The sequence below is a fragment of the Gopherus flavomarginatus genome, chromosome 25, assembly GCF_025201925.1.
Source record: "Gopherus flavomarginatus isolate rGopFla2 chromosome 25, rGopFla2.mat.asm, whole genome shotgun sequence".
Classification (NCBI taxonomy): Eukaryota; Metazoa; Chordata; order Testudines; family Testudinidae; genus Gopherus; species Gopherus flavomarginatus.
This window is the reverse complement of record NC_066641.1, coordinates 11,577,697-11,605,300: the sequence shown is the minus strand read 5'-3', so window position 1 is coordinate 11,605,300 and position 27,604 is coordinate 11,577,697. Positions and strand designations below refer to the sequence as shown.

At 47.4% G+C, this 27,604-nt stretch overlaps 3 protein-coding genes across 3 annotated transcripts in view; 2 read left to right on the top strand and 1 right to left on the bottom strand.

Moving 5' to 3' along the window:
* Positions 1-27,604, bottom strand: part of CISD3 (CDGSH iron sulfur domain 3) — a 156,261-nt gene that overhangs the window by 12,601 nt on the left and 116,056 nt on the right. The gene's annotated exons all lie outside the window — the stretch shown is intronic.
* On the top strand, positions 1,517-18,486 carry CWC25 (CWC25 spliceosome associated protein homolog). The gene is made up of 10 exons (XM_050935277.1): positions 1,517-1,613; positions 2,546-2,718; positions 3,437-3,673; positions 5,247-5,316; positions 6,209-6,330; positions 11,589-11,652; positions 12,577-12,773; positions 14,415-14,510; positions 15,301-15,462; positions 16,905-18,486. The coding sequence occupies exons 1-10, from the start codon at positions 1,596-1,598 to the stop codon at positions 17,017-17,019; spliced, it is 1,254 nt and encodes a 417-aa protein (XP_050791234.1). The 5' UTR covers positions 1,517-1,595; the 3' UTR covers positions 17,020-18,486.
* Positions 19,677-27,604, top strand: part of PIP4K2B (phosphatidylinositol-5-phosphate 4-kinase type 2 beta) — a 30,175-nt gene continuing 22,247 nt past the window's right edge. Inside the window, exon 1 of the mRNA XM_050935276.1 lies at positions 19,677-19,868. Coding sequence (XP_050791233.1) covers positions 19,692-19,868 — 177 coding nt within the window. The 5' untranslated portion in view covers positions 19,677-19,691. The remainder of the gene's footprint in view (positions 19,869-27,604) is intronic.

Sequence of the window (27,604 nt, the reverse complement as noted above, 5' to 3'; positions counted from 1 at the left end):
AGACCCAGACACAGCCCCCCACCAGGCCCATCCCCCAAACTGCCCCCCACACTTCCCAGACCCAGACACAGCCCCCCACCAGGCCCATCCCCCAAACCTGCCCCCCACACTTCCCAGACCCAGCCCCCCACCAGGCCCATCCCCCAAACTGCCCCCCACACTTCCCAGACCCAGAGACAGCCCCCCACCAGGCCCATCCCCCAAACTGCCCCCCACACTTCCCAGACCCAGACACAGCCGCCCACCAGGCCCATCCCCCAAACCTGCCCCCCACACTTCCCAGACCCAGACCTCTGCACACTGGGTCTCCTCCCCAAACTCTGCTCCCCTCCCTAAACCTGCCCCTCACACTCCCCAGGCCCACAGCCTTCACTAGGTCCCTTCCCCAAACTGCCCCCCACACTTCCCAGACCCAGACACAGGCCCCCACCAGGCCCATCCCCCAAACTACCCCCACACTTCCCAGACCCAGACACAGCCGCCCACCAGGCCCATCCCCCAAACCTGCCCCCCACACTTCCCAGACCCAGACCTCTGCACACTGGGTCTCCTCCCCAAACCCTGCTCCCCTCCCTAAACCTGCCCCTCACACTCCCCAGGCCCACAGCCTTCACTAGGTCCCTTCCCCAAACTGCCCCCCACACTTCCCAGACCCAGACCCAGCCCCCCACCAGGCCCATCCCCCAAACTGCCCCCCACACTTCCCAGACCCAGAGACAGCCCCCCACCAGGCCCATCCCCCAAACCTGCCCCCCACACTTCCCAGACCCAGACCTCTGCACACTGGGTCTCCTCCCCAAACCCTGCTCCCCTCCCTAAACCTGCCCCTCACACTCCCCAGGCCCACAGCCTTCACTAGGTCCCTTCCCCAAACCTGCCCCCCACACTTCCCAGACCCAGACACAGCCCCCCACCAGGCCCATCCCCCAAACTACCCCCACACTTCCCAGACCCAGACACAGCCCCCCACCAGGCCCATCCCCCAAACTACCCCCACACTTCCCAGACCCAGACACAGCCCCCCACCAGGCCCATCCCCCAAACTGCCCCCCACACTTCCCAGACCCAGACACAGCCCCCCACCAGGCCCATCCCCCAAACCTGCCCCCCACACTTCCCAGACCCAGACACAGGCCCCCACCAGGCCCATCCCCCAAACTACCCCCACACTTCCCAGACCCAGACACAGCCCCCCACCAGGCCCATCCCCCAAACTACCCCCACACTTCCCAGACCCAGACACAGCCCCCCACCAGGCCCATCCCCCAAACCTGCCCCCCACACTTCCCAGACCCAGCCCCCCACCAGGCCCATCCCCCAAACTACCCCCACACTCCCCAGACCCCCCCCGGGTCTCCTCCCCGAACCCTGCCACCCAACACACTTCCTAGGGCCACAGCCCCCGTTAGTTCCCCTCCCCAAACCCCTCCCCGCCCCTCCTTCTCGGGCCCAGATCCCCCCTCTCGGGCCGGGCCGGGGCGGGGCGGGGCGCAGGAAGTGACGCCATCAGCCGGGGCCCTGCGGGGAAGGACTCGGCGCCGGGAGCTGACGCGCGGCCGGGCCCGGTAGCGGGGCGAGCTGGAGTCTCGGCCGCCATGGGGGGAGGAGACCTGGTGAGGGGCCCGGGCCGGGCGGGGTTTGGAGCCTGCACCCCCTGGAGTCTGCTCGGAGGGTGGAGGGTTAAATTGGGGGGCGGGGGGGGTTTGAAAAGCCGTTTCCATTATGGTGCCCCCCCCCCCGCCCCGCCCCGCGTTCGCGCGGGGGCTTGAACTGAACCGTAAACACGCGGACGCGTTTGCAGGATCGGGGCCCAAATGTGGGTTTGTGGGGCACAAGTGAGGGGAAAAGGGCTTGCGGCGCGTTGTCATCTCTGGGGCAGGGACTGTCTCTGTGTCTTTGCAGCTGGGACCCTGAGCTGCTACCACCATGCAGATAAAATAATGATTCCCCAGCCCTCTTCCTAAAACACACACCGACCCTCCCTTTGTTAAACGAGGGTGGTGAACAAATACCAGTGTCTCGGGGAAAAGGGACCCCCGAAGAACACAGTGGTTTTACAAACCCCGAAAGTTACACCTGCACTTTGATGTTTAAACCTTGGGGATTTTTTTCGGCTGATTTAAAATCTGTGTCTTGTTTGCTGCTCAGACACTTCAAGGGCTGGTTTAGGTGAAAGTGAAACTGTTTTGTCTGTTTTTATTGGCCAATCTGATTTAAATCCCCCCCTCCCCTCCAAGGTAAAGACCTAAGCCTGCTTTGCTTGCATGATTACAGCTCCCACTGAAGTCAGGGGGAGTTGAGAGTGTGTGTGGAACACAGGAGCAGTCCTTAAATTTGCTCACTAACCTGCTTTCAATATTAATAATCAAAAGCATTCAGAAAGTAGATGAGGAAATAATTGTTAAAATTTGGCTTCTGTGCCCCTTTGATTCATCCTCCTGGCACCCCTTGTGAGAAGCTTGTGTTCCCGTTTCGCAGAGAGGCTTTGTGGGTCTGTGATATTAGCTTTCTAAAAACTGCTTGTCCTGGTTCCTCTTCTCTGTAGAATCTGAAGAAGAGCTGGCATCCCCAGACTCTGCGCAATGTGGAGAAGGTGTGGAAGGCAGAGCAGAAACATGAAGCCGAGCGGAAGAAGATTGAGGAGCTGCAGCGGGAGCTGCGGGAGGAGCGAGCCCGGGAGGAGATGCAGCGCTATGCAGAGGATGTGGGAGCAGTCAAGTAAGAGTTAGGCAGAGTTTTATGCTAGACTCTGTGCGTGTGCCCTGTCTCTTGAAAGTCCTGTGTGCATCATTTGTACTCGAAGTACTTTGTGTCACCAGGAGGAATTTCTGAATGGGGACGTTCTAGTCACACATTTATTTTAGGACTTGAGTCGCAGCTACCAAATAACTAACTTTCCTGGCTGTCACATTATAAACTGTGGATGCCATAAAAAAATGAAGATGCTTGTTATAATGGGCCAACAATTACTACTTCTAGTTGATTAGAATAGAGCTTTCCATGTATCTTAGAGCTGGGAGATAATTCCATACTGGGAGAAATTTCCTAGCAATGAAATCAATTACCCTGTGGAATTGCCTCCAGTTGTCATTTAAGAATGGACAAGGGCTGGAGTGTAGAGAATAATCCTGCTGTGACAGAGAGATAGATAAGACTTAGTCCTAATAGGTCCCTTCCATCTAATTTCTAAGCCTTAATCCTGTAAAAAATTTACATAGGCATTTAATTTTCCGCCCTGTGAATGGTGACGTCAGCGGGATTATTCGCCGCATGTAAAGTTCAGCCCCTGTATAGATTTTTGCAGGATCAGTGCCAAAGATGGGGGTTTAAGGTCGGCTTACTCCCAAGCATTTCTGTTTGTCTTTGCAGAGAAAAGTGAAACTTTAGAGCTGCTTGGAAGGAAAATAAAGTAACATGACGTTTTTGCTTGAAACAGGAAAAAAGAAGAGAAATTGGACTGGATGTACCAGGGTCCTGGGGGTATGGTGAACAGAGAAGAGTATCTGATGGGCCGACCTGTGGACAAATATGTCTTTGAGAAGATGGAAGACAAAGAGGCAGGTTGTTCCAGTGAAACAGGACTTCTCCCAGGCTCAATTTTTGCCCCCACAGGTGCCAATTCTGTCCTAGACATGGCAAGCAAAATCCGGGAGGATCCACTTTTCATGATAAGGTACTAAATGGGATATTGACAAGGACAGTTAACCTAGGCAGGCAGTGAGTTGTGATCACTGCTTGATGATTGGCCAAAAACTGCACAGAGCTCATCTGTTTTAAGACTCATATTCTGTTTGTCACCCCGCATGTCCCCTGTCCACTTGTTTCCTTTATCAACCTGTTGTGTCTTGTCTTTCAGACTAGAAGCTATTTGGGGCAGAGACTGTCATTTACTATATATTTGTATGGCACAAGGGGGACCTGGTTGAGACCATAAAGTACTTCTGCAATACTAATATTTGGTCTGATTGGCCCGCAACTGTTTAGATTTCTCTGCTGACTCTCAGAGATGTTGCATGCTGTGATTTGGAGTCTTTTTTTCTTTTTCTTGCTGTATTCTGTTAAGCAAAAGAATTTGAACAAGGTACAGTTTGACTTAAGGTTTTTCCAAAAACCGAAGATTGTCTAGAGATCCTTTTGGTTCCTTGTTTCCTAAATGTTACACTATTAGTAATCTAGACACACTCTCTCTCTCTCTCTTCCTCTACCCCCCCGCACCCTCCCCCCGGTATGTGTCCCCCATTTCCAAGCTTCTCTTTGTGTTTTTTTTTGTTTTGTTTTGTTTATTTCAAACTTGTAAATACCAAGCACTCATTTGCTTTCCAGGATAAGAGCCAGATCCTGCAAACACTTACGTGAGTAACTTTGCATGTCTGAATGGTCCCATTGAGATCTATGAGACCACCCGCATCCAGACAATTACTCATGTGCTTAGGGGTTTGCAGGATGGGGGCCCAAGATGCATCCTGCTGCCCATGCTGTAGCTCGATGTGTGTGGGATTTTAAGCAGTTGATGCCCTCCAATAAGAAGTTGTAAATTCTAAATCCTTCAGTAGGAAGAAGAGGCTGCATTTTCTGCAAGGCTATAATTTTACATCTAGCTCTGGTGTAAATGATTGTATCGCAGTTGCATAGAATTAAATTCTGCAGCTGGATTTTGAAAGAGACTGGATAATTTTATGACCAATAATCATAGTTATGCATGCAAAGGAGTGCTGTATCTCATGCTGCAGGTTGTAAACAGATTGCTCTCTGACTCTAGAAGGAATTTTACTTCCCATGGGCAAGGCTTTGCAATTGTCTGGTTGCATTACATATGTATTGCTTTTGGCTGAGGTATCAGACATTCACCAGTGTCTCAGCCAGGATGGATGGCATCAGGACAAGTAAGTTCCTTAAGACAGGACTTGATGGAACCATGGAGCCAATCTGCACAGGGATATAAAACAGTTTCTTGATTGACTTTGCTATTCAGCATTAAAAAAACCCCAAAGGCCCCGATCCTACAGTTAGATCTGTGGTCGCACTTACAAAGTCTGCCTTAAGCCCTAGTCCAGCCAATACAAACATGCTTAACTTTACTGCCTTAAATAGCCCCGTTGATTTCAATGAGACAACTCTTGGTACGAAAGTCAACTATGTGCATACATGTTTGCAGAATCAGGCCTTGATTCGTGCTTTGAATTAATGTTTCATCTTTAATGTTATGAATGTTCTTTGAAAACCCCGATGTTGCTTATTTTTGTTAGGAAAAGAGAGGAAGAGAAAAAAAGGGAAGTTTTGAATAATCCTGTAAAAATGAAGAAAATCAAAGAACTGGTATGTATTCTTTAACAGAAATCAGAAGCAGAATTTGCATTGAATTGAGTGAGAGCAGAATTGGGATCCAGAAGAAACGCTCTTTAGAGTAGTGGCTCTCAACCTTTCCAGACTACTGGACCCGTTTCAGGAGTCTGATTTGTCTTGTGTCCCCCCAAGTTTCACCTCACTTAAAAACTACTGGCTTACAAAATCAGACATACAAATACAAAAGTGTCACAGCCTACTTGTACTGAAAAGTTGCTGACTTCTCATTTTTACCATGTAATTATAAAATAAATCAATTGGAATATAAATATTGTACTTACATTTCAGTGTACAGTATATAGAGCAGTATAAACAAGTTACTGCATGAAATTTTAGTTTGTACTGACTTTGCTAGTGTTTTTTATGTAGCCTGTTATAAAACTAGGCAACTATCTAGCTGAGTTGATGTACCCCATGGAAGACCTCTGTGTCCCCCCAGGGGTAAATGTTCCCCTGAGTGAGAAGCACTGCTTTAGAGAGAGGAATTTTTCTATTCCCTGCCTCCTTTTGGATAAGAACAAAATAGAAAGTCTCTCAGCAACTGGTTTTTAAAAATAAACCCAACCCATGGGCCGTGTTATCTTTCCCCTTTCACTTGTTACATTATTGTAACAAATCATTTTCATTCTCAATTATCTTGTCACAGATCAGCTATGCCAAGTCACAGAGACAGTGAGGAGGACTCAGTTGGGCTCCATAGTAAAAGTCCCTTGCCTCCTCATAAGAGATTTTGCAAAGTGTGTGTTGTCCTGAGACTCTTTCCATACAGAAGCTAATCTTTGTACAGCCTCTCATGATGGTGACTGTCTAACGAGTGTGTGAGCAGCAGTGATCAGCCCCGAATTTGTTTTTTTTTGCATTATAGTTGCAAAGCAGCTTGGAAAGAAAGGGAAAAAAGAAGGAGAAGAAAAAGAAGCACAAGAAACGCAGACGTCGAAGTTCCAGCAGAGAAAGCACCAGCAGTGACGACGAGCAGAGCAGAGCGAGGTACGTTTGGGGGTTGTGTTCTTTGAAAAATCTCTACCCAGCCCCTTGGGTTTGCATATAATATAGGAGGGATGAGAGTTCACTCTGTGACTCTTAAGGTCCCTAAGGCAGCTTGCTGTGCTCCAGTTGACTGCACAATCATGTGCGTTTGGGCAGAGCTGAATGTAAACCGCAACCTAATCCTGATTCGTCCAGGCCTTGTTTTAACAGGAGTAGTTGGTATATTGTAGTTTGCTTCCCTTTTTGCTATGCTAGCCCCAGGTGCCATTAACGATAAAGATCTCTGTTAGCACAAGATGAAAATTGCTAACCAAAATGTTACTGCTGAAATCCTCTGCTTCACGCTGCATTCTCATCCCATCACCCCAGTCCTTTGAATCCCTGCTCTGCAATATCCCCACCTTACTGCAAGCCCATTCAAGCACCTTACCCTGGCCCTGCACAGTTTTGCCACTGCCTGCATCTCTGCTTTCACTACCTATACTTTTCACTTATACCTATACAGTCCTCTTGTTCTATGACCCCATTCACCTCTCTTGTTCCTCTCATGCTGCCCCTATGCTTGGAATGATTTCCTTCTCATCTGTCAGCCCCCCCCTTCAAATTCCTTTATAAACCCCATTTTTATGAATCTGATATTTTTCATCAGTCTGACCCTCCCATCCCTGGCCTGCTGTCTCATTTCTTGTGCTTTTCATTTACCTTCTCTTTCCCTGTCCCAAAGACCTTATCATTTAAGAACGTCTTATTCTGCCTTTGTAAACCACTCAGATCATGTTAAGTATCAGAGGGTAGCCGTGTTAGTCTGGATCTGTAAAAGCAGCAAAGAATCCTGTGGCACCTTATAGACTAACAGAGGTTTTGGAGCATGAGCTTTCGTGGGTGAATACCCACTTCCTCAGATGCATGTAATGGAAATATCCAGGGGCAGGTATATATATGTGTGCTAGCAAGCAAGCTAGAGATAACGAGGTCAGTTCAATCAGGGAGGATGAGGCCCTGTTCTAGCAGTTGAGGTGTGAAAACCAAGAGAGGAGAAACTGGTTCTGTAATTGGCAAGCCATTCACAGTCTTTGTTCAATCCTGAGCTGATGGTGTCAAATTTGCAGATGAACTGAAGCTCAGCAGTTTCTCTTTGAAGTCTGGTCCTGAAGTTTTTTTGCTGCAGGATGGCCACCTTAAGGTCTGCTATAGTGTGGCCAGGGAGGTTGAAGTGCTCTCCTACAGGTTTTTGTATATTGCCATTCCTAATGTCTGATTTGTGTCCATTTATCCTTTTCCGTAGAGACTGTCCAGTTTGGCCGATGTACATAGCAGAGGGGCATTGCTGGCATATGATGGCGTATATTACATTGGTGGATGTGCAGGTGAATGAACCAGTGATGGTGTGGCTGATCTGGTTAGGTCCTGTGATGGTGTCGCTGGTGTAGATATGTGGGCAGAGTTGGCATCGAGGTTTGTTGCATGGATTGGTTCCTGAGCAAGAGTTATTATGGTGTGGTGTGCAGTTGCTGGTGAGAATATGTTTCAGGTTGGCAGGTTGTCTGTGGGCAAGGATTGGCCTGCCACCCAAGGCCTGTGAAAGTGTGGGATCATTGTCCAGGATGGGTTGTAGATCCTTGATGATGCGTTGGAGGGGTTTTAGCTGGGGGCTGTATGTGATGGCCAGTGGAGTCCTGTTGGTTTCTCTCTTGGGTTTGTCTTGCAGTAGGAGGCTTCTGGGTACACGTCTGGCTCTGTTGATCTGTTTCCTTATTTCCTCGTGCGGGTATTGTAGTTTTGAGAATGCTTGGTGGAGCTTTTGTAGGTGTTGGTCTCTGTCTGAGGGGTTAGAGCAGATGCGGTTGTACCTCAGTGCTTGGCTGTAGACAATGGATCGTGTGATGTGCCCGGGATGGAAGCTGGAGGCATGAAGGTAGGCATAGCGGTCGGTGGGTTTTCGATATAGGGTGGTGGTAATGTGACCATCACTTATTTGCACCGTGGTGTCAAGAAAGTGGACCTCCCGTGTAGATTGGTCCAGGCTGAGGTTGATGGTGGGGTGGAAGCTGTTGAAATCATGGTGGAATTTTTCCAGAGTCTCTTTCCCATGGGTCCAGATGATGAAGATGTCATCAATGTAGCGTAGATAGAGAAGGGGTGTGAGTGGACGAGAGCTGAGGAAGCGTTGTTCCAGGTCGGCCATGAAGATATTGGCATATTGTGGGGCCATGCGGGTGCCCATAGCAGTGCCACTGATCTGGAGATATATATTGTCATCAAATTTGAAATAGTTGTGTGTAAGTATAAAGGCACAGAGCTCAGCAGCCAGTTGTGCTGTGGCATCATCAGGGATAGTGTTCCTGACAGCTTGTATTCCATCTGTGTGTGGGATGTTTGTGTAGAGAGCCTCTACATCCATGGTGGCTAGGATGGTGTTTTCTGGGAGGTCACCAATACATTGTAGTTTCCTCAGGAAATCAGTGGTGTCGCGGAGATAGCTGGGAGTGCTGGTGGCATAGGGTCTGAGTAGAGAGTCCATATATCCAGATAGTCCTTCAGTGAGAGTGCCAATGCCCGAGATGATGGGGCGTCCAGGATTTCCGGGTTTGTGGATCTTGGGTAGTAGATAGAATAACCCTGGTCGGGGCTCTAGGGGTATGTTGATTTCTTCTGGTGTTAGTGTAGGGACCACCAACATGATACAGTTCTGTGGCGATCTGGAAGCCTACTTTCGCCGTCTCCGACTCAAAGAATACTTCCAGGACAACACTGAACAGTGCACTGATACACGGGTGCCCTCCCACCAACAGCACAAGAAAAAGAACTCCACATGGACTCCTCCTGAGGGTCGAAATGACAGCCTGGACCTATACATTGAATGCTTCCGCCGGCGTGCACAGGCAGAAATCGTGGAACAACAACATCGCTTGCCTCACAACCTAAGTCGTGCAGAACGCAATGCCATCCACAGCCTCAGAAACCACCCTGACATTATCATCAAAGAGGCTGATAAAGGAGGTGCCGTTGTCATCATGAACAGGTCTGACTATCAAAAGGAGGCAGCCAGACAACTCTCCAATACCAAATTCTACAGGCCACTTCCCTCAGATCCCACTGAGGAATACACTAAGAAACTACAGCATCTACTCAGGACACTCCCTACACTAACACCAGAAGAAATCAACATACCCCTAGAGCCCCGACCAGGGTTATTCTATCTACTACCCAAGATCCACAAACCCGGAAATCCTGGACGCCCCATCATCTCGGGCATTGGCACTCTCACTGAAGGACTATCTGGATATATGGACTCTCTACTCAGACCCTATGCCACCAGCACTCCCAGCTATCTCCGCGACACCACTGATTTCCTGAGGAAACTACAATGTATTGGTGACCTCCCAGAAAACACCATCCTAGCCACCATGGATGTAGAGGCTCTCTACACAAACATCCCACACACAGATGGAATACAAGCTGTCAGGAACACTATCCCTGATGATGCCACAGCACAACTGGCTGCTGAGCTCTGTGCCTTTATACTTACACACAACTATTTCAAATTTGATGACAATATATATCTCCAGATCAGTGGCACTGCTATGGGCACCCGCATGGCCCCACAATATGCCAATATCTTCATGGCCGACCTGGAACAACGCTTCCTCAGCTCTCGTCCACTCACACCCCTTCTCTATCTACGCTACATTGATGACATCTTCATCATCTGGACCCATGGGAAAGAGACTCTGGAAAAATTCCACCATGATTTCAACAGCTTCCACCCCACCATCAACCTCAGCCTGGACCAATCTACACGGGAGGTCCACTTTCTTGACACCACGGTGCAAATAAGTGATGGTCACATTACCACCACCCTATATCGAAAACCCACCGACCGCTATGCCTACCTTCATGCCTCCAGCTTCCATCCCGGGCACATCACACGATCCATTGTCTACAGCCAAGCACTGAGGTACAACCGCATCTGCTCTAACCCCTCAGACAGAGACCAACACCTACAAAAGCTCCACCAAGCATTCTCAAAACTACAATACCCGCACGAGGAAATAAGGAAACAGATCAACAGAGCCAGACGTGTACCCAGAAGCCTCCTACTGCAAGACAAACCCAAGAGAGAAACCAACAGGACTCCACTGGCCATCACATACAGCCCCAGCTAAAACCCCTCCAACGCATCATCAAGGATCTACAACCCATCCTGGACAATGATCCCACACTTTCACAGGCCTTGGGTGGCAGGCCAATCCTTGCCCACAGACAACCTGCCAACCTGAAACATATTCTCACCAGCAACTGCACACCACACCATAATAACTCTTGCTCAGGAACCAATCCATGCAACAAACCTCGATGCCAACTCTGCCCACATATCTACACCAGCGACACCATCACAGGACCTAACCAGATCAGCCACACCATCACTGGTTCATTCACCTGCACATCCACCAATGTAATATACGCCATCATATGCCAGCAATGCCCCTCTGCTATGTACATCGGCCAAACTGGACAGTCTCTACGGAAAAGGATAAATGGACACAAATCAGACATTAGGAATGGCAATATACAAAAACCTGTAGGAGAGCACTTCAACCTCCCTGGCCACACTATAGCAGACCTTAAGGTGGCCATCCTGCAGCAAAAAAACTTCAGGACCAGACTTCAAAGAGAAACTGCTGAGCTTCAGTTCATCTGCAAATTTGACACCATCAGCTCAGGATTGAACAAAGACTGTGAATGGCTTGCCAATTACAGAACCAGTTTCTCCTCTCTTGGTTTTCACACCTCAACTGCTAGAACAGGGCCTCATCCTCCCTGATTGAACTGACCTCGTTATCTCTAGCTTGCTTGCTAGCACACATATATATACCTGCCCCTGGATATTTCCATTACATGCATCTGAGGAAGTGGGTATTCACCCACGAAAGCTCATGCTCCAAAACCTCTGTTAGTCTATAAGGTGCCACAGGATTCAGATCATGTTGTGGTGCTGTGTTATCTATAGTTATAACATGGTGATTTGGGGGGGATGATACACGAACCTTCAGTATCATTGAGGGGACTACATATTATTATTTTTTATATTTTCTATAGGGGAAAAACAAATTGGGAAAACACATTCCAGATACATACCTGTCATGTTAGACTGTTGGATAAACTCTGAAAGGTTTAACGGCTACAGTGGACAGAAAGAGAGATTGTATTCTTAGGTTTTTCAACTCCAAAGACCGTACTTTAATTTTTGCGTTTAGATCCAAGAAGATGGATAGTTCTTGGGAACCTGTTCATCCCAGAGTCCCAGGGTACGGCTTGCAGGTAGGCACATGTGCTTCTCACAACTTACTGTCTGTAGAGCGTGCCCATGTAGCTGTTAGGAAAGCATGGCTCTAGAGATTACGCAGTGGTTTTAGGCTCTGGAAGAGGACTCTGAGAAAGGAGGTGGTTTTGTGAGTAAGCTCCCATTGGGACCAGAGATTCAAGTCCCATCAAGGATTTTGTCCTTCCAACATAGGTGCTGGAACTGGGGGTGCTGTCGCATCTCCTAGCTTGAAGTGATTTCCATCACATACAGGGTTTACAGTTTTGGTTCAATGGCTCTTAGCCCCCACACTATATAAGTTGTTCCAGGACCCCTGCCTTCCCAGGTGGAGAAGTCAAGTTCCGTTCCATTCACTGTGCCAGGGTCATATGGTTGTCTGACTTTATTATCATGCTGTTTAAGCACCTGGGGTGATATAGTGGCTGTACTGGAGGCAAGGATAAAACTCCCATTGACTTCACTGGATCCAGGATTTCACCCCTCGTCTTCTACAAAAGGCCTTAACAACCAAGTTCTTGTGCACCTGCTAAAGTTCTAGTGGGGCTTTTCACAAGAGCAAGGATTTGCCTCAGTTTTCTTGGCCAAACGTTCTTGTCCCCTTACTGTTCTGGTTAGCTGCTGCACGCCACACCAGAAGTGGCTGCATTTTTGGTGCTCCATGTAGTAGTAGTAAGTGCTTTGGGATGCATGGCCCTGTAGAAATATATTTTCAATATGTCTAAAGCCACTGCAGTGGACTATGTACAGATAGACCTTGTGAATGGATGGAGTTGTAGATGATGCCTTTAGCTTCTGTCTCATACATATGCATGCACTTTGCCTAGCCTAGCTCTTTCTGCCTCATCAGCACCACGCCGGGGCTCCCACGATTTCTGCATTTAATTGTTCTCTGTTGAATGATGTTCTCTTCCTAATTCCAGGGTAGAGACCTTGACCACAGTCACCGGCCTCGGTGCTCTCCAGTTGCTGGCCAGGAGAAAGCTGCTCACAAACACCGAGACCGCGCTAGGTCAAGGAGTCAGTCCGGGTCTCCTAAGAGAGACACTGGCAAGAAGAGTACAGGGGAGGAAGAGTCTGAGCGCAGGAGGTCAAGATCGCCTCCTCGGCATGGTGAACAGTGAGTGTGAAGATTTCACTTTGAAACAGATTAAAATAAAGGGCATGCGTGGCTTCTCTCAGGGGAGGAATTCGCAGAAGTCAGTTGAATGCTCAGCAGCAAAATTCCTCCTATTATCCCATCAGCCTACTTGTAACTCTTTCCCAATGTTTCTACAGCGTTAATTTCTCACATCGCTTTATCCCAATGACTTCAAATTAAAGCTGGTGGAACTACAGATGCCTGGCTTTGCATCAAGTGCAAGGGGCTGCCTTTGTAGCTGTTGTAGAGATCTCCCAAACCATAAACAGGGCTTGGGAAGCATTTGATTTTATTCAGTAAATAAATTGTAATCTGTGAATTATCCCTTTATCCCAGAAATGAATAAGGAGAGACAGGGTAGGGTGGGACTAGGGTGACCAGATAGCAAGTCTGAAAAATCGGGATGGGGGTGGGGGTAGTAGGATCCCATATAAAAAGAAGCCCCAATATCGGGACTGTTCCTATAAAATCAGGACTGTCCCTATAGAATTGGGACATTTGGTCACCCTACGTGAGACACACCATGCATTACAATTTACAGAGAGAAGTTGTTTAAATTTTATCATTCTTATGGTGGAAAGTTTTTCCAAATATTCTCACGTCACTGACATTACCTTCTTCTAAACCCCTATCATCCCTTCCTCCCCAAAAGGAAGTTTAATAAAATCTTAATCAAAATTCTGACCCCAAGCAGAGTTGTGACCCTACAGAGGAAAAACTACCAGAGACTCCATGAAATCCACCAAGGACTTTGCTCTTGCTATCCGTTTTACATGGAAGGAGCTCAGATACAAAGATAATGGGTGACAGTGTAAAACCCTAAAATAGATTGTTAGAGGGACATTGACAATTTGGAATCTGGTCAGTTTTTTACAAAATAGTTGCAGCCCCTGGTCTCCTTGCTACTCACACTTTTGTATTCTTTAAAACTTTTTTTTCCCTCTTATTGCTGCAAATAAAAATGACCCATACAAACAAGCAAAAGAAGAGAGCAACTATTTGGGAAATCAGTGGAAGCAAGTTTACTCAAAGTGCAGCCAAATGCACAAAATAAACAACTGGAGAATTTTTTTTTCCTCTTGAATCTCTTTCTATTATAGTCATTTTAGGGGCTTTTTGTTTTAAAAAAAATTCAGGCAGTGTGTGTGGGGTTTTTTTTGTTTTTTTTTGGTTTTTTTAAAGTTGATAGTGTCCCTTTAAAATATTGTTTGACGGTTAACGTGATGTCACTGGCTTTAACAAAATATTTGGTACTTCGAGATGCTCTGAAAAATGGTATATGAAGCAATTATTGTTATGAATCTTTACTTCCACAGTCATTAAGTGTTGATAAACCTTGGATACTAGTTATTCCCTGCCAGTGCAAAAACTTAAGTTGGGTAAAAATAAAACAATAAAAAAACCCATGAAAATAAACCAAGTATAGAAATTAATTTTTAAAAATAACATCCATTCTGCTGAAAGTGACAGGTAATGCACTGGAACTATAGGAGAGCTCTTATTTCAAAACGCCAGTGATTGTCCTTGTGATCTGTTAGGTATCTGGTTGATACAGGAAGAGGCCATAGGTATGTTGATATTATGTGCATGTGGTGTTAAAAATTCTTTCCTGGGTTACAGGTACAGCACCAAAGTGGACAGGAAAGAAAAGGAAAGAGCTAGGAGCCCTTCTCCTAAAAAAGGATACCGACGACAGCATGCTTCAGGGTATACTAGGTAGGCAAAATGTTGCACATGTGGCACCTTCATAAGGAAGCTGTCTAGGCTGATCCTAAAATAATAGGCAGTGAGTAATGCAAAAACATAATTATTTTAACTAGAATGGACTAAAGGTGAATGGAATGAACCACAGCAGGACAGGTGAACAGTCCGAACAGTGTTTGATATTTCTGAGTGTGTTGTATTTTACCATCTTGTACTGCTTCCTATTGCTATGCATGTTCTCTTCCTGGCTACCAGTTGTTCACCTGCCATGTACCAGCCTGCGGGGGTGAATGTCAAGTCATCGTTTTATCCCACAGGCTGGTAGCTAGAAGCATTCTATATCAAGGCCATCAGGATAATGGGATGCCCCTGTTGGTGTCCTCTTACCAATCAGTTTAAAAAACAAAAGGGCTTGAATCTCCTTCCCTCCATGGCCCAATGAGAATAGTGAAGATCAAAACCCAAAAGACATTCCACTTAAGTGTGTGCTTAAGCACTTAGTTGAATCAAGGCCCGAAGAAAGCTGTGTCAGAAATGCCAAGAACTTGACAATCAAATAGCTGTTATGGAAAACACCCGGGAGATGAGTGGCTATGTTGCCCGTTTCTGTCTTATGTCTTGAGAATGTTCATACTTCAGAGCCTCAGCAAACAAGGAAGTTCTCCTCTGGGATTGCTGTGTTCAGTAACGTAGTGGATTGCGTCCTTGCTATGAATAACTTCTGCATTAGAGTTTGGGGATGGGAGAGGCAGGGGGTTGGGGGAAGCTATCATAATTAACAGCGCTGTTTCTGCCTCAACAGAAAGCTCTCCGCAGAGGAACTAGAGCGTAAGCGTCAGGAAATGTTGGAAAACGCTAAGTGGCGGGAAGAGGAGAGAGCAAACAATGTTAGGAGACACCGAAAGGAGGAGGAGCGGGAACGAGAACTGGAGAAACTCAGCTCCCGAGATGGAAAATTCCTACAGTGAGTGTCTTGCTAGCCCACTCCTCTAGATGAGTTAAACGCAGAGAGTAGTCTCCCAATGGAATGGGGGAGACATTTAAAATTAGACTCGACAAGGACACCTGTAGAGAATAATCCTGCACTGGCTGCAGGATGGGATGAAGTGTAGAACCTGATGGAGCTTCTCCATCTCTACTGACTGATTCCACATTGTATAGTAGAACTAAGGAGGTTTAAATGTTTTTGTTTGTTTGTTTTTAACCTAACTCTCTAAAAAAGAGTTAAAGACTTTCATGGCTGCCTAGTCATTCAGTGCAAGTGATTTGTGGAGCACTATAGAATCACATGGTGTTTTACAAGCAGGTAAAGAAAAAATCCCTGTTCTCAGAACAGGCAATATCAAGGCCTGATCCCATAAATTCCCTGTACATAGACCTCCCATGGAAGTCTATGTGCAGATGGCTTGTGTGATTGGGACCTAACTAGATCAAGAAATAACAGACCATGCGGGGTAAGAGGTGTTATGAGAGAGGCATTTGTGAACACAAGGGGTGAGATCCTCCCCCCTGCTCCAGGCTGTTTATGCTGGGTAAGACTTGGAGCATTGTAAAGTGGCTTGAAAGCCCCCTATCGGGCTGGAAAAGGATGCTCCCAGCGTGGAACCTGAGGAAGACAGCTGTGTAGGTGTTTTCTGAGGACGGGCTCATAGACCTGGGGATAGGGGGTGTGGCAGGAGTGGTGTATACAGTAGCCCTGCCTTATACAGTGCTTTAGCCCAGGGAGCCCCTATGAACTGTCTGAATTATGTTGGAGGCTGTTCTAGCCCCTGGAGAAGCCCAGAATTGGGAAAGTGCAAAGTAGCTTAAAATCACCATAGACAACCCTCCTGGGCAGAATCCAAAGTTCCCTCCCCCTCTCAGAGCAGACAAGTTGACAAATTTGGCATTTTGTTCGTTACTTGAGGGCATGGGAGGAGCATAGGATATTGTTTAATAATGTGGCTTGAGTCTTAAAGGTGATACGTCAGGGATCACAATTATCCCTTCTTGGCTGTAGCTAACATCGCAATTTACAGCATGAGCTGTACCTATTGGGTTCCCAGAGGAGCACTGCCCTGATTTGGGGACAGATTGCTTTTCCCTCTTGTATGCTTCTCAGAAAGCAGCAGAATCTCCTGTGACAGATACATTGGTAATTAACAGTTCTGTTTGGAAGGTTGAGGAGTAATTGGGAACCTCTTAAAATCTATACAGAGAAAAACTGACCCTGCATATATGGTATTTAGTCTGTCACAGGCAAACTGTAGTCATTCAACTGTTCCAATGCAGACTGCATTAGGAAGCAGCAGCCTGTTTCCTATTGTAGCTCATGCATGAGAGTCCAGGAACAATGAAGCTTGACTGGAAAGCCTGTAAAATTTAGACGGATGATCTGACTTTCTTTCTTATTCAATTCTTCTGCAGCCACATAAAACTGGAGAGTGCGTCCACTTCCTCTGTAGAGGATCGGGTCAAACGCAACATCCACTCCATCCAGAGAACACCAGCTGCCCTGGAAAAAAACTTTATGCAGAGATGAAACTTGCTTTCCTCCTGCTGATGTGCTGGATCATGAGGGCTTTTTCAGAACAGTTCACAGGACACTTCTTCTCAGAGGGCAGCTGCCCCATGCACAGAGGGATCCTCCAACAACCTGCACAGATTTCTGAATGATACTTACTCTGTGAAAGGGAGCTGGACTTCTCTATATCAGCACAGAGTTCCTTGGCCTTCTAGCTTTGTGAAGGCATTTATACCTGGAGTATTAAATTGCAACAAGCCGTTTGGTGGAGCTACCCTTCACCCTTATATTCTATTTTTAACACTTTGCCAGATCTTGCTTCCTGTTGCCCACCTAAACCAGCGTCCATTTTTAATACTGTTCTCAGATGCAAATTTCTGGTAACTAATTACCAGACTCATTGGGCAAGTTGACCTCTTTCGATGCTTGAGAGAGGATCTATTTTATCAATACTCTAGAATCGGCCATGGGAACAAATTCACCTGTGGAGTAACTCTGCTAACTTCTGTGAAGTGACACCAGAAACAGACTTAGCTTGATTAGTATTCAGTGTCAGCAGTTTGGGAATAGGCAAGGAGGGTGTATGGAGTTAGCTTCAGACATATCTGATCTGTGAAATATCTATAGAAATATGCCAAGTTGCTGACAGGTTTGAATGAGGTGTGTTAGTAAGGCAGAGACTTGAGTGAAAGGAATAATAAACTGAAACAAAACTCAAACAAGATGCAGGTAATAGAATAAAATATTTCTCTGGGATTTTGTACATATACATGGAGTAACAGGCATAAGTACAGGTGTGTATCTGACTAGGCTTTTTTTTAAAGTACTTTTTAAAAAATCTCTGACTCGTTTCCAGAAAAGAGGGTTAGATTCTAATTGCAGAGAGCACTGTCAATTCATCATTTAGGGCCAATTAGTAATTAGTGCAGTAGGTTACAGCAGCCTTGGAAAACAGTCATAAAAATGTCCCCTCTCCACATAGATGAAAATGAGTATTGCATTCAAAAATAAAACTGTTGTGTTGATAAGCAGACAAAAAAATGTGCAGTGCTGAGTAACAGAATTCTGTTTGCAAATGTGTAGAAGGGGGAGGGGTCATTATTTGGAGGCTGAGGGTAGGAATGTGAGACTTAATTAGGGATTTCTCCATTTTATGAGGGGTCAGACAAATACACTTTGTAGCTCAGAGAGCAAATTTTCATGACAGTTTTGCAAAGCTGATTTAAGTACCCTTTGAATTAACCATGCTGTATAAAATGTTTTCCTTTGGCAGGTGATTATTGCTCTATAGTAGCTTACTGCAGGGTTATTCTAAAATTAATGCAAATAGGAGTCAGAAATGAACCCACTTACTTTCAGGTATAATTTTTAAAAGTGGCTTAAAGACAGTATTTCTCATACCTGCCTTTGTATATTACCACTGAGACTCCTTTCTCCTTGCTGTTACAGCAATGGGTTCTATTAAATGTTGTGTGGCCTGTTTTACAGCTATGTATTCGGTCTCATGGCTCATAACCACTTGTCACAGAAACAACAGGAGGCACTAGTAGGAAAAGCTCTGCTTCGAGAGAGAATTGGAATTGCACAGAGTGACTGAAAAAGGCCAAACCAAACTGTTCTAGGTCTCCTCAAGCATAAATGAGACTTACACTAAATGACTAGCCAGCAACCTTAAATCCTTGTAGCCAGGTAAGGAAATAAACCAGCCAGCTGCCATTATTAAAGAATCAGAGCTGGCTAACAAACTACAGATGTGTCACTCCACGTAGTTGCTAAGAGAAAGCCTGGGCTCGCTGTCTGGAAAAGCCACGGGTATTTTGCCCCTTGGCCTGTGTCGTTGGGGGGTGGGTGGGGAAAGTGACATGCTCCCCTCAGTGTAGGCTGGAGTGGGAGGAGAGTTGCGGGTCCTAGGTCTCCCCCTTCCAACGCGGGGATCTTGGAGGGGGAGCTAGGGGGACCCCTGGCGCGGCACGTGGAAGATGAGGAGGGAGGAAGCTGCCAAGCACCACCCCCCATGTGCAGCTGTGCCCCTTTCGCTCGCCCTTTAAGAGTGTGGTTACATAGATAGCAGACCATTCATAATTCCAGGCGCCTCGCTGATTATTGGCTACAGCCGGGAGGGGTGGGGCCTGACGTAATACGTCACTCAAATTGGGCGAGACCACCACTGGCGAGAGAAGGAGGGAGGCATTTTTTCCGCCCCCTTTCTCTACCTCGCCGCTTCTCGTGGTTCCCCCATCAGCCCAGAATGTCGGACGTGTCCTTAGGGTTTCCTAGGGGAACTCGTCTAGGACTAAACCTGGACCAGGCAGTAGCTCCCCCTCCTTACACTCCTGCTCTCAGTACCCCTTGCCAATGTGGGGAATGGTACATCCCACTCTCCTCCTCCTCAGGCCTCCGCCATCTTGGCGCCTCCTCAGTGCAGGAGCCGGAGCGGGCTCGCCCGGCTAGAGCGGCTGCTGCTTAGGGCTGGAGCGAACCACTGCACGGACGAGCAGGAGGGGCAGCTAGCGGGGCGGACGGAACCATTGTGGGGAGAGGGAGAAGCGAACGGGCCGGGGCGGACTGCTCCATCGGGCGGAGGGTGTAGGGGTTCGGGCGGAACCACTGTTTTGGGGGGAAGGGGGGTGTAACGGGCCGGGGCGGAACCATGCGGAGGTGCTGCTAGGGAAGGGGGGGGCGGATCCGCCATGGCCTCGAACTGCGCGGGGGGCTCGTCGGCGGGGGGCGCCGGGGCGGCGCTGGGGGCCGCGCTCAGCGCCAGCAAGACCAAGACCAAGAAGAAACACTTCGTGTGTCAGAAGGTGAAGCTGTTCCGGGCCTCGGAGCCGCTGCTCAGCGTCCTCATGTGGGGGGCCAACCACACGGTGAGGCGAGCCCGGGATCGGGGCCCTTCCCCCCCGCCCCGGGACCCCGCTCCCCACCCGGGACCTGGGCCTCCGAGCCCGCCCTCGGGGGGGGCCCAACCACACGGTGAGGCGAGCCCGGGATCGGGACCCTTCCCCCCCCCCCCCGCCCTCCCCGGGACCCTGCTCCCCACCCGGGACCTGGGCCTCCGAGCCCGCCCTGGGGGGGGCCCAACCACAGGGTGAGGCGAGCCCGGGATCGGGGCCCTTCCCCCCCCGCCCCGGGACCCCGCTCCCCACCCGGGACCTGGGCCTCCGAGCCCGCCCTCGGGGGGGGGCCCAACCACAGGGTGAGGCAAGCCCGGGATCGGGACCCTTCCCTCCCCCCTGCCCCAGGACCTGGGCCTCCAAGCCCGCCCTCGGGGGGATGGGGGGCAGCCGCACGGTGAGGAAACCTCGGGATCGGGCCCCCCATCCCCTTGGGGACCCCGCAGTGAAGAGCTCTCAGCCTCCCCCCACACTGGGGACAGGTCCCCTCATTGGGACCCCTCCCCATGGCCTGGGCTCTTCCCGTAGTGCCCCCATGGGGGGACAACTATATCCTGAGGAGACCCTACTATTGGGGTTGGGGGTGTTTCCTCATTCCTCTGAGGGTACCCCCCCTTCCCCAGGACACCCTTATCCCAGGCTCTCACCGTCCCTTATGCTGGGGCGGTAACTCCATGGCGAGGGGATCCCATGCACCTCCCTGCCCCAGGGACGTCTTCCATCCCCTGAGATCAGGGCCCCCACTCTGGACACTCTCACCCCATCCCTCTGGGGATAACTGCACCCCAGGAACAGCCCTTTTTCCTTGGGCATCTATGGCTCAGGTCTTGGAGCTCATCCTGTTGCTTTCCTCATCCCCTCAGGGCTCTGACACCTCTCAGCCCAAGGACAGGGCCCCCATCTCTCTGGAACCAGGAGGTCCTGCTTGGGGGGTGGGGGGTAACAACATGGTGGAAAAACCCAGAGGGTCCCCTGGGATCCCCATCCTCTCTGTGAGAGGCCAACTATACAGATCCTGGGAGACTCTATGGCCACGTCCAGACTAGGGGAGGAAAATCGATCTTAGATACGCAACTTCAGCTACGTGAATAACGTAGGTGAAGTCGAATTTCTAAGATCGAGTTACTCACCCATCCAGACGGCGCGGGATCGATATCCGCGGCTCTCCGTGTCGATTCCAGAACTCCGTTCAGGTTGATGGAGTTCCGGAATCGATGTAAGCGCGCTCGAGGATCGATACATCGCGTCCAGACTAGACGCGATATATCGATCCCCGAGCAATCGATTTTAACCCGCCGATACAGCGGGTTAGTCTGGACGTGGGCTCAGTCTCTGGTCTTCCCATTCCCAAAGATCCTCCTTCCCCTCCACATCCTTATGTGGGAATCTACCATCAAGTGGTTAGCCAGGAAGGACCCTTGGCCCCTCCCATCCACTCACACACACATTGGATATTCCCCTAATGCTAGGAAACCACAAAACCAGCCTTAGCATCCTCATAGTAGGGTCAGATGCACAATGAGGAGATGCCAGGATTCTGTTCCCATTCATTCTTCCCATGGAAACCCTTACCCCAAACCTTGGAGCCCGTGCTGAATGTTGACAATCGGGGGCCCATGTCTCAGGTGAGATCCCAGGGCATTGGGGACCATAGATTTCCCACGAGGATGGAGTGACACCTACCTCAGGTGGAAGCTGTGGGGGTTGACATGAATATCTGTGAAGCACTCTGAGCTCCTCACCTGTTGCAGTCTCCTTTGGATCCTGCTTCTGACAGCTTCATACCATACTCAGTAAATGTATTCCCCCAGCTGCTGTGATTGCACCCAAAATTTTGCACTGTTCTCCTCATATACCCAGATGGGATGGATTGGAAATGACTGCCCCATGGCTGTGGCAGATAAACTGCCGTGGCAGCAGTTAAAGATCTGAAATCCATCATCCTAGTAGAATATTCTTCTGATCATGGAATTCCAGAAACCTTTCTCTCCTCCCGTCCTCACTTCAAATTTAATGTACTTCATTTCAGGGCTGGGAAAACATTATTCCTTCTCGTGGAGTGAAAGAGCCTAAGCTATCCATTCCTGCAGAATTCACTTTGCTGATTATTATTTATAAAGCTTTCTAGCTCGTATGGTGGTGAAGAAAACCTTCAAAATATGACAGGATGCATGTTGTCTTCCTGAGTCAAAAGATGCTCAGGTGTTTCTGCTGCTGCTCAGAACTTTGCCAAGAAGCAGTCTAATGAAATTAAAAAGACTTCTGTCAGCTTCACTGCCTCTGTTAGAAGCTGTGAAATTAACAAGATTCTTATCAGTTTCACTTGCTGCCTCATAGTCACTGGAGCAGTTGCCACTTGGAATTTCTTGGTGGCCCTGGTCCCTTTTTGATTGGCCCTTGGCTGGTATGAATTTGGAAACATTTTTAGAGCTTGAATTGTTACGTTGCAATGGAATCTATTAACTCTCAGAACACTGGGCTGTGAAATATTTACTCAGAGAGAGGGAGGCAAGGCGAAAGTTTGGTGCGAACACCAAGCTAGTAACATGATTATCTCAAACATATATTATAATGAAACTGCTGCCAGAAACTGCAAAGCTGCATCCTGTGGAGCCAGAAAAGGGTTTAGAAAATATCAGTTGTGACACTCCCCTCCTCCCGACAAACATCTGTGATTTCCTAATGAATTGTTGTCAATTAATTTTGATTTTACTTTATTTTGCCACTGGCCTTGTTGCTGAGAAGGCATTTAGGTGAGGCTAAAATAGTTGGAGCCCACTTCCACCATCGTGTAAAGCAGAACAGAGTCTAAATTATTTGTATTTGCTTTACTAATGAGCAGTTGCTCATGCAAGCCTGTGTTTGAGGAGTCCTCAGAATAGGGCATTACAGAGTTATTCATATATGAGGTGGAATCGCTTATGTGCTACAAACAAATGAATTAGGCCAATTCTTATTATGCAGCAACTGTCTGTAAACAAGGCCCATTGCAAATGAAAAAGAACAGTTGAACCTGTTTTACAATTGGCCAGCCCTGAACAAATATTTACAGGAAAGCACCTTTTTTACTTTACAATTAGAGAAGAAACCTGCCCAGCTCTTAGGATGACAAATAACAGAAGCTGCAGTGAGGGTAATGCTTTGAGAGAGTCTTGTCACTGCCCAGCGCAAGGACTAGCCCAATTGGTACATGTGCTTACTGAGAGCTTCTGAAACTAGATAGTGAGGCATATAGTTATGAGTTTTATTGATCACATCTGCTGCCTGTGTATTTATGCCACAGTTCTACCTCAAGTTCCAAAGCCCCGTCCCAGTATAATATGTCGGAAGGATTCTCTGCAATCCAGTCTCTCCTTTGGGTGTTCCAAAGGCTTGGTTAGAAATCTGAAGGGTTTGTCCCCAGGAAGTTATAGATCATGCATGGAGTCCTATCCTCCTATCCAAAGGTATTGAAATAGACTTAGTGTTTGAATATACTAGGCTTGCATCCAAGCACAGCAGTCGTCCAGGATGCCTTACTGGGCACTGGTTGTACTGGCTGGTATATCTCAGCTTCTGCTGAATCAATCCAGTGTGAACAGGAAGCCACGAGCATTGCAGCTGTACTTTTGCAGCCAGTTGTCTTAATTCCATGGTATGATGCATTGTCTTTCACCTGAAAATGTACCTGAAGCTCCTGCTCATAGACAAGGCCCCGTAACATGGCAAGCAGAATCTAAATTCTGCTCCACGGTCCCTGGTCTCTGAGGCACTGTAGAGGAAATTCTGCAACAACTCCAGATGTTTTTGGTTTTTTAAGAGATTTTTATGAAATATAAAAATGAATAATATTGTTCCAGTAGCCCCGTGGCATTTATTGTGCAACTGTGTAATAAAAAAAATAGCTGGAGGTTTGCTTCAATGATCAGCAGTGAGAGTGTTAACGGTGTTGTCAATGTCACTGCCATCTGTAGGCTTCAGAGTTAACTGCTTCTTGCGATGAATGAGGTGGGTCACATCTCACCACTCCTATTCAGGCTGTGTGCTCTATAAAGTTTAAGTATATTTTCAACGTTATCTTTGCAACTATAAGGGCTAGAGACTTTTTTTTAGAAGCTTACGTTCTGGAGCCCATTTTTCTGCAAAGAGTGAACTTGATAGCTATAGAATGCACGGCCCTATTGGATAAACCCTTTCGGAGTGCCCGAATGTGTTTGTACTATTATGATTGTGATGGTTGTGTCAAAAATAGTTATAGTTGGGCCAAACTGTTCCATGGACAAAGGAGACAAACAACCATTTTATGCAATCCATCTGCTTGTTTTGTAAAGATACACCCTGGGGTCCATTCACTTATTCTGGTAACAGCTAGGCCTCCCTTGGGTTTAAACAGGCTTGCTCGCAGCTGATGCAAATACAGTGCACAGTGGGCAAAAGTAGCTGATGTGTCTGGAGATGTTAGTGTATGGAGACTGGGAGTTATTTTTTACTTCAGTTCAAGCTATAATTCTCTCTAACACTGTCTGACTTCATCTATACTGGCTGTGCTAAACCACATTTAAGCTAGGTGAGTCTGAACTGGTTTTTGATTGTACTTTGATACTTTGTGGCCCTGTGTAGACAGGACCAACAGTAATGATGGTTGGCAGCTGAATCTTTGAACCTGAAAGCTGCAGTGGGGGGAGGAAGCTTGGTTTGCCTCCCTTCCTCCTTCTACCCCTCCCCCCAAAAGTGTGAGAAGTTGTGCAAATAGGAGAAATAGAGAGAGCTGGGAAGATTCCGAGTCCCATTTGTGAATGGCTCGTGAGTTGCACTGAAGAATTAAACCATGTTAAAGATGGCATCCTTTGGCGGCTCGCCACAGATGCTGTTGTCATGGCTTTTGGGGGAGAATAGAAGATTCAGGCTTCTCATTGCTGGCTGTACATTTAGTGTCCCTCCCGTACATCACTTCATAGCCTGATTGAAAGTGTTTGTGTAAGGAGTGGAGGAGAGGAACACCAAGACGGGAGGTGAAAATGTTAAATTGTGAAGAGATTCTTGGAAAGGATAACTACACTTCATGAAGCAACAGTGTTCTGTGCAAGTGGTGAGACCATAGTTGTCATCGTAAGGGATTGGCTGTACCAGATGACAGGATTCTTGTGTTTGCCAGTGGTGGTGAGTGTCTCTCCCTGTTTCTACATGTTGAACAGCCATGTCTGTGCAGATCAAGTTAGCCTTTGTTCAATGAGATGGGAGCTGTAGATCTGTGGCGTTTGGTGAGAAAAAAAGGCTGGCTTCTGATCTGGTGTAAGCGGGTGCCCCTCCATTTAAATCCGTATATTCGTGATGCTGTCTCTGTGGATCTTGCTAATGGCAGCATTGTCTCTTCTTGAATCTCCATTTATTGAATGAAGCACCACCCAATCTCACAGGATTACTGGGATTTTGTGCTCAGCCAGTACAGAAGGCAGCTCTTTGGTATTTGATCCAAATAGTGAACCTGTGATTTGCAGCATACCATTGTTTTTGGCATCCCATATAAACTCTATCCACAGAGATGCATCTGCTATATACTGTTTTGACGTCCACTAAATTGATGCACTCAACCTACCATATGCCAATATTCATCACATCCCTAATGTTGATTGTTTCTTTCGGGGCTGTAATTGACCGTTAGGTCCTTGCTCTGCCATAGATTGACTTTGTGACCTTTGGTAAGTCACTTTGTCTTTCTGTGCTTCAGTTCTCAGTCTGTGAAAATGGGACTAATAGCACTTACCTGTTTCATAGGGGGCTTGAGAGGATAAATACGTTAAAGATTGTGAGACAGTTACTATGATCAGGGCCATAGAAGTACCTAAGATACATCAGAAAAACTCAACTGGGTGATCTCATGGCCTGCAACCCTAGCATATTGGGCTGCGATTCCACCACAGCTCACTAGCTATTCAAGATTACACCAGGTCAGTGGAGATCTCTGAGGTGCTTCAGGAAGGGGTGTGTTCAGTGTCACTAGGAGATGCTCGTCCCTTAATCAAACAATATCTAAGGGTGGTGCTAGGGGCTGTTTTCCTGCAGGAGTTTCCATCTCTGGGATGAGCTGTAGAACCCAAACTTACTGCTAATGGCTACAAAGAGTTCCATGGCATAATCTGTCTAATTAATCACACTTCAGCTCAGGAAGACTATATTTTCTCAAACCAACCCACACGTAGGGTTTTAATTGTGTACACTATTCTTCTTCACTTTCTGCCCTAAACCATTGCGCTGGATTGGGGTCTGCAGTTGAGCGGTTGTGTTCTGCTCCAGATGTGGTCAGATCTCAGTGCTGACGAAAGTGATCCCTACGTATATCCTTTACGTACCTCACGAGGGTGTCATGGAGCTTGATGAATGCTTGCAAAGCAGTTTGTGTTCCCTGGCTGAAAGGCACTAGAAGGGAACAAAGTGTTTTTATTTTCTGAGCAAATTCCTGCTCTAAACAATCCTGGAGAATAGACTTGGATATGCTGTCATTTAGATCTTGTTTGTAAACAAACTGTTGTCCCATCAATTTACTAATGGTAATTGCCACTTTGAGGCTAGAGTCAGGTTTTGAAATGAAATTTATGCTTTTCCTGTTTATCCTGAGAACAGCTGGCCCTGAATGGCACAGAATATTGATGTCTTATTGAATATGAAATCACCCTTGCTAATAAGGATGAGTTACCCACTGCAGATAAACCTAGAATCCTATTGATTACTGCTGCCTAAGAATTCAAGGCACTAAAGAACACCACAGCTTGCCCACCTGTGTATTTACAGAGCAATATGAGCCATTTTTATTTTATCTTGTACAAAGGAGGAAATTGCATGTCCTAGTTAGTGGTATTGTGCTTGCACTCAGGTGAAACCAGAAGCGTTTGCTCCTTGTTGCAGTGACTTTTCTGTTTGAGATATCATCAGATAGTTCCATCTAAAGTGTGACCTGCTGCTAAATTCTGTAATCTGCCCTCCAGATTCTCATGTATCTGGTGGGTTTTGTTTTAAATTGATCATGATGATGACTGACATATCATCCTATTTAAATCAGAATTCTGGAGAAAGGGATTGATGCCAGATTAACCAAACCCTGGCAAAAATGCAACAGACCAGGTACAGAATGGGCAGCAGCAGCGTATGCCCCTCTTACCGGCACTTCTTTACTGACCAGGGCTGGGGGGTTGAGTGTCCCATTTGAGTCTTTGCTTTGCTGTGGTCTTGCCTGGAATGAGAATAGAAAGTCCAGTGGCAATTTTAAAAAGGCATAATGGGCCCTGTAAAGCGATAGTTTATTTTTCAAGACCACCCAAGAACTGATTTAATCTAAAAGGTCTTTTTGGTGGGAGGAGCTGAGGGGAGGAGAATGGTTGGAAACAACTTGTAGAAGGCCAACAGTGTGCCAGGCATTTTACAGTCAGGGATGGAGGCATCCCTGCCCTGACTGCTTATGGTCTAGGATGGTAGATAATGTATCGATGGGATTAGATTAGTCAGCAAATGCACGGACTGAAAGGTGAATCTCAGTGCCTCTTTAGCGAACATAAGAGCGGCCATATTGGGTCAGATCTGAGGTCCAGTGTCCTGTCTTCTGTTCATTCCCTCTGGGGCACCTGGCATTGGCCACTGTCAGAACAGGGAATCATCAAATGATCCATCACCTGTCGCCCATTCCCAGCTTCTGGCAAACAGGCTAGGGACACCATGCTACGGCCAACACATCAGAT

Coding starts and splice junctions, on each gene's coding strand:
- CWC25 (XM_050935277.1), top strand. Junction 2,719..3,436: donor GAGGATGTGGGAGCAGTCAA/GTAAGAGTTAGG, acceptor TGCTTGAAACAG/GAAAAAAGAAGAGAAATTGG. Junction 11,653..12,576: donor TCCCAGGGTACGGCTTGCAG/GTAGGCACATGT, acceptor TCCTAATTCCAG/GGTAGAGACCTTGACCACAG.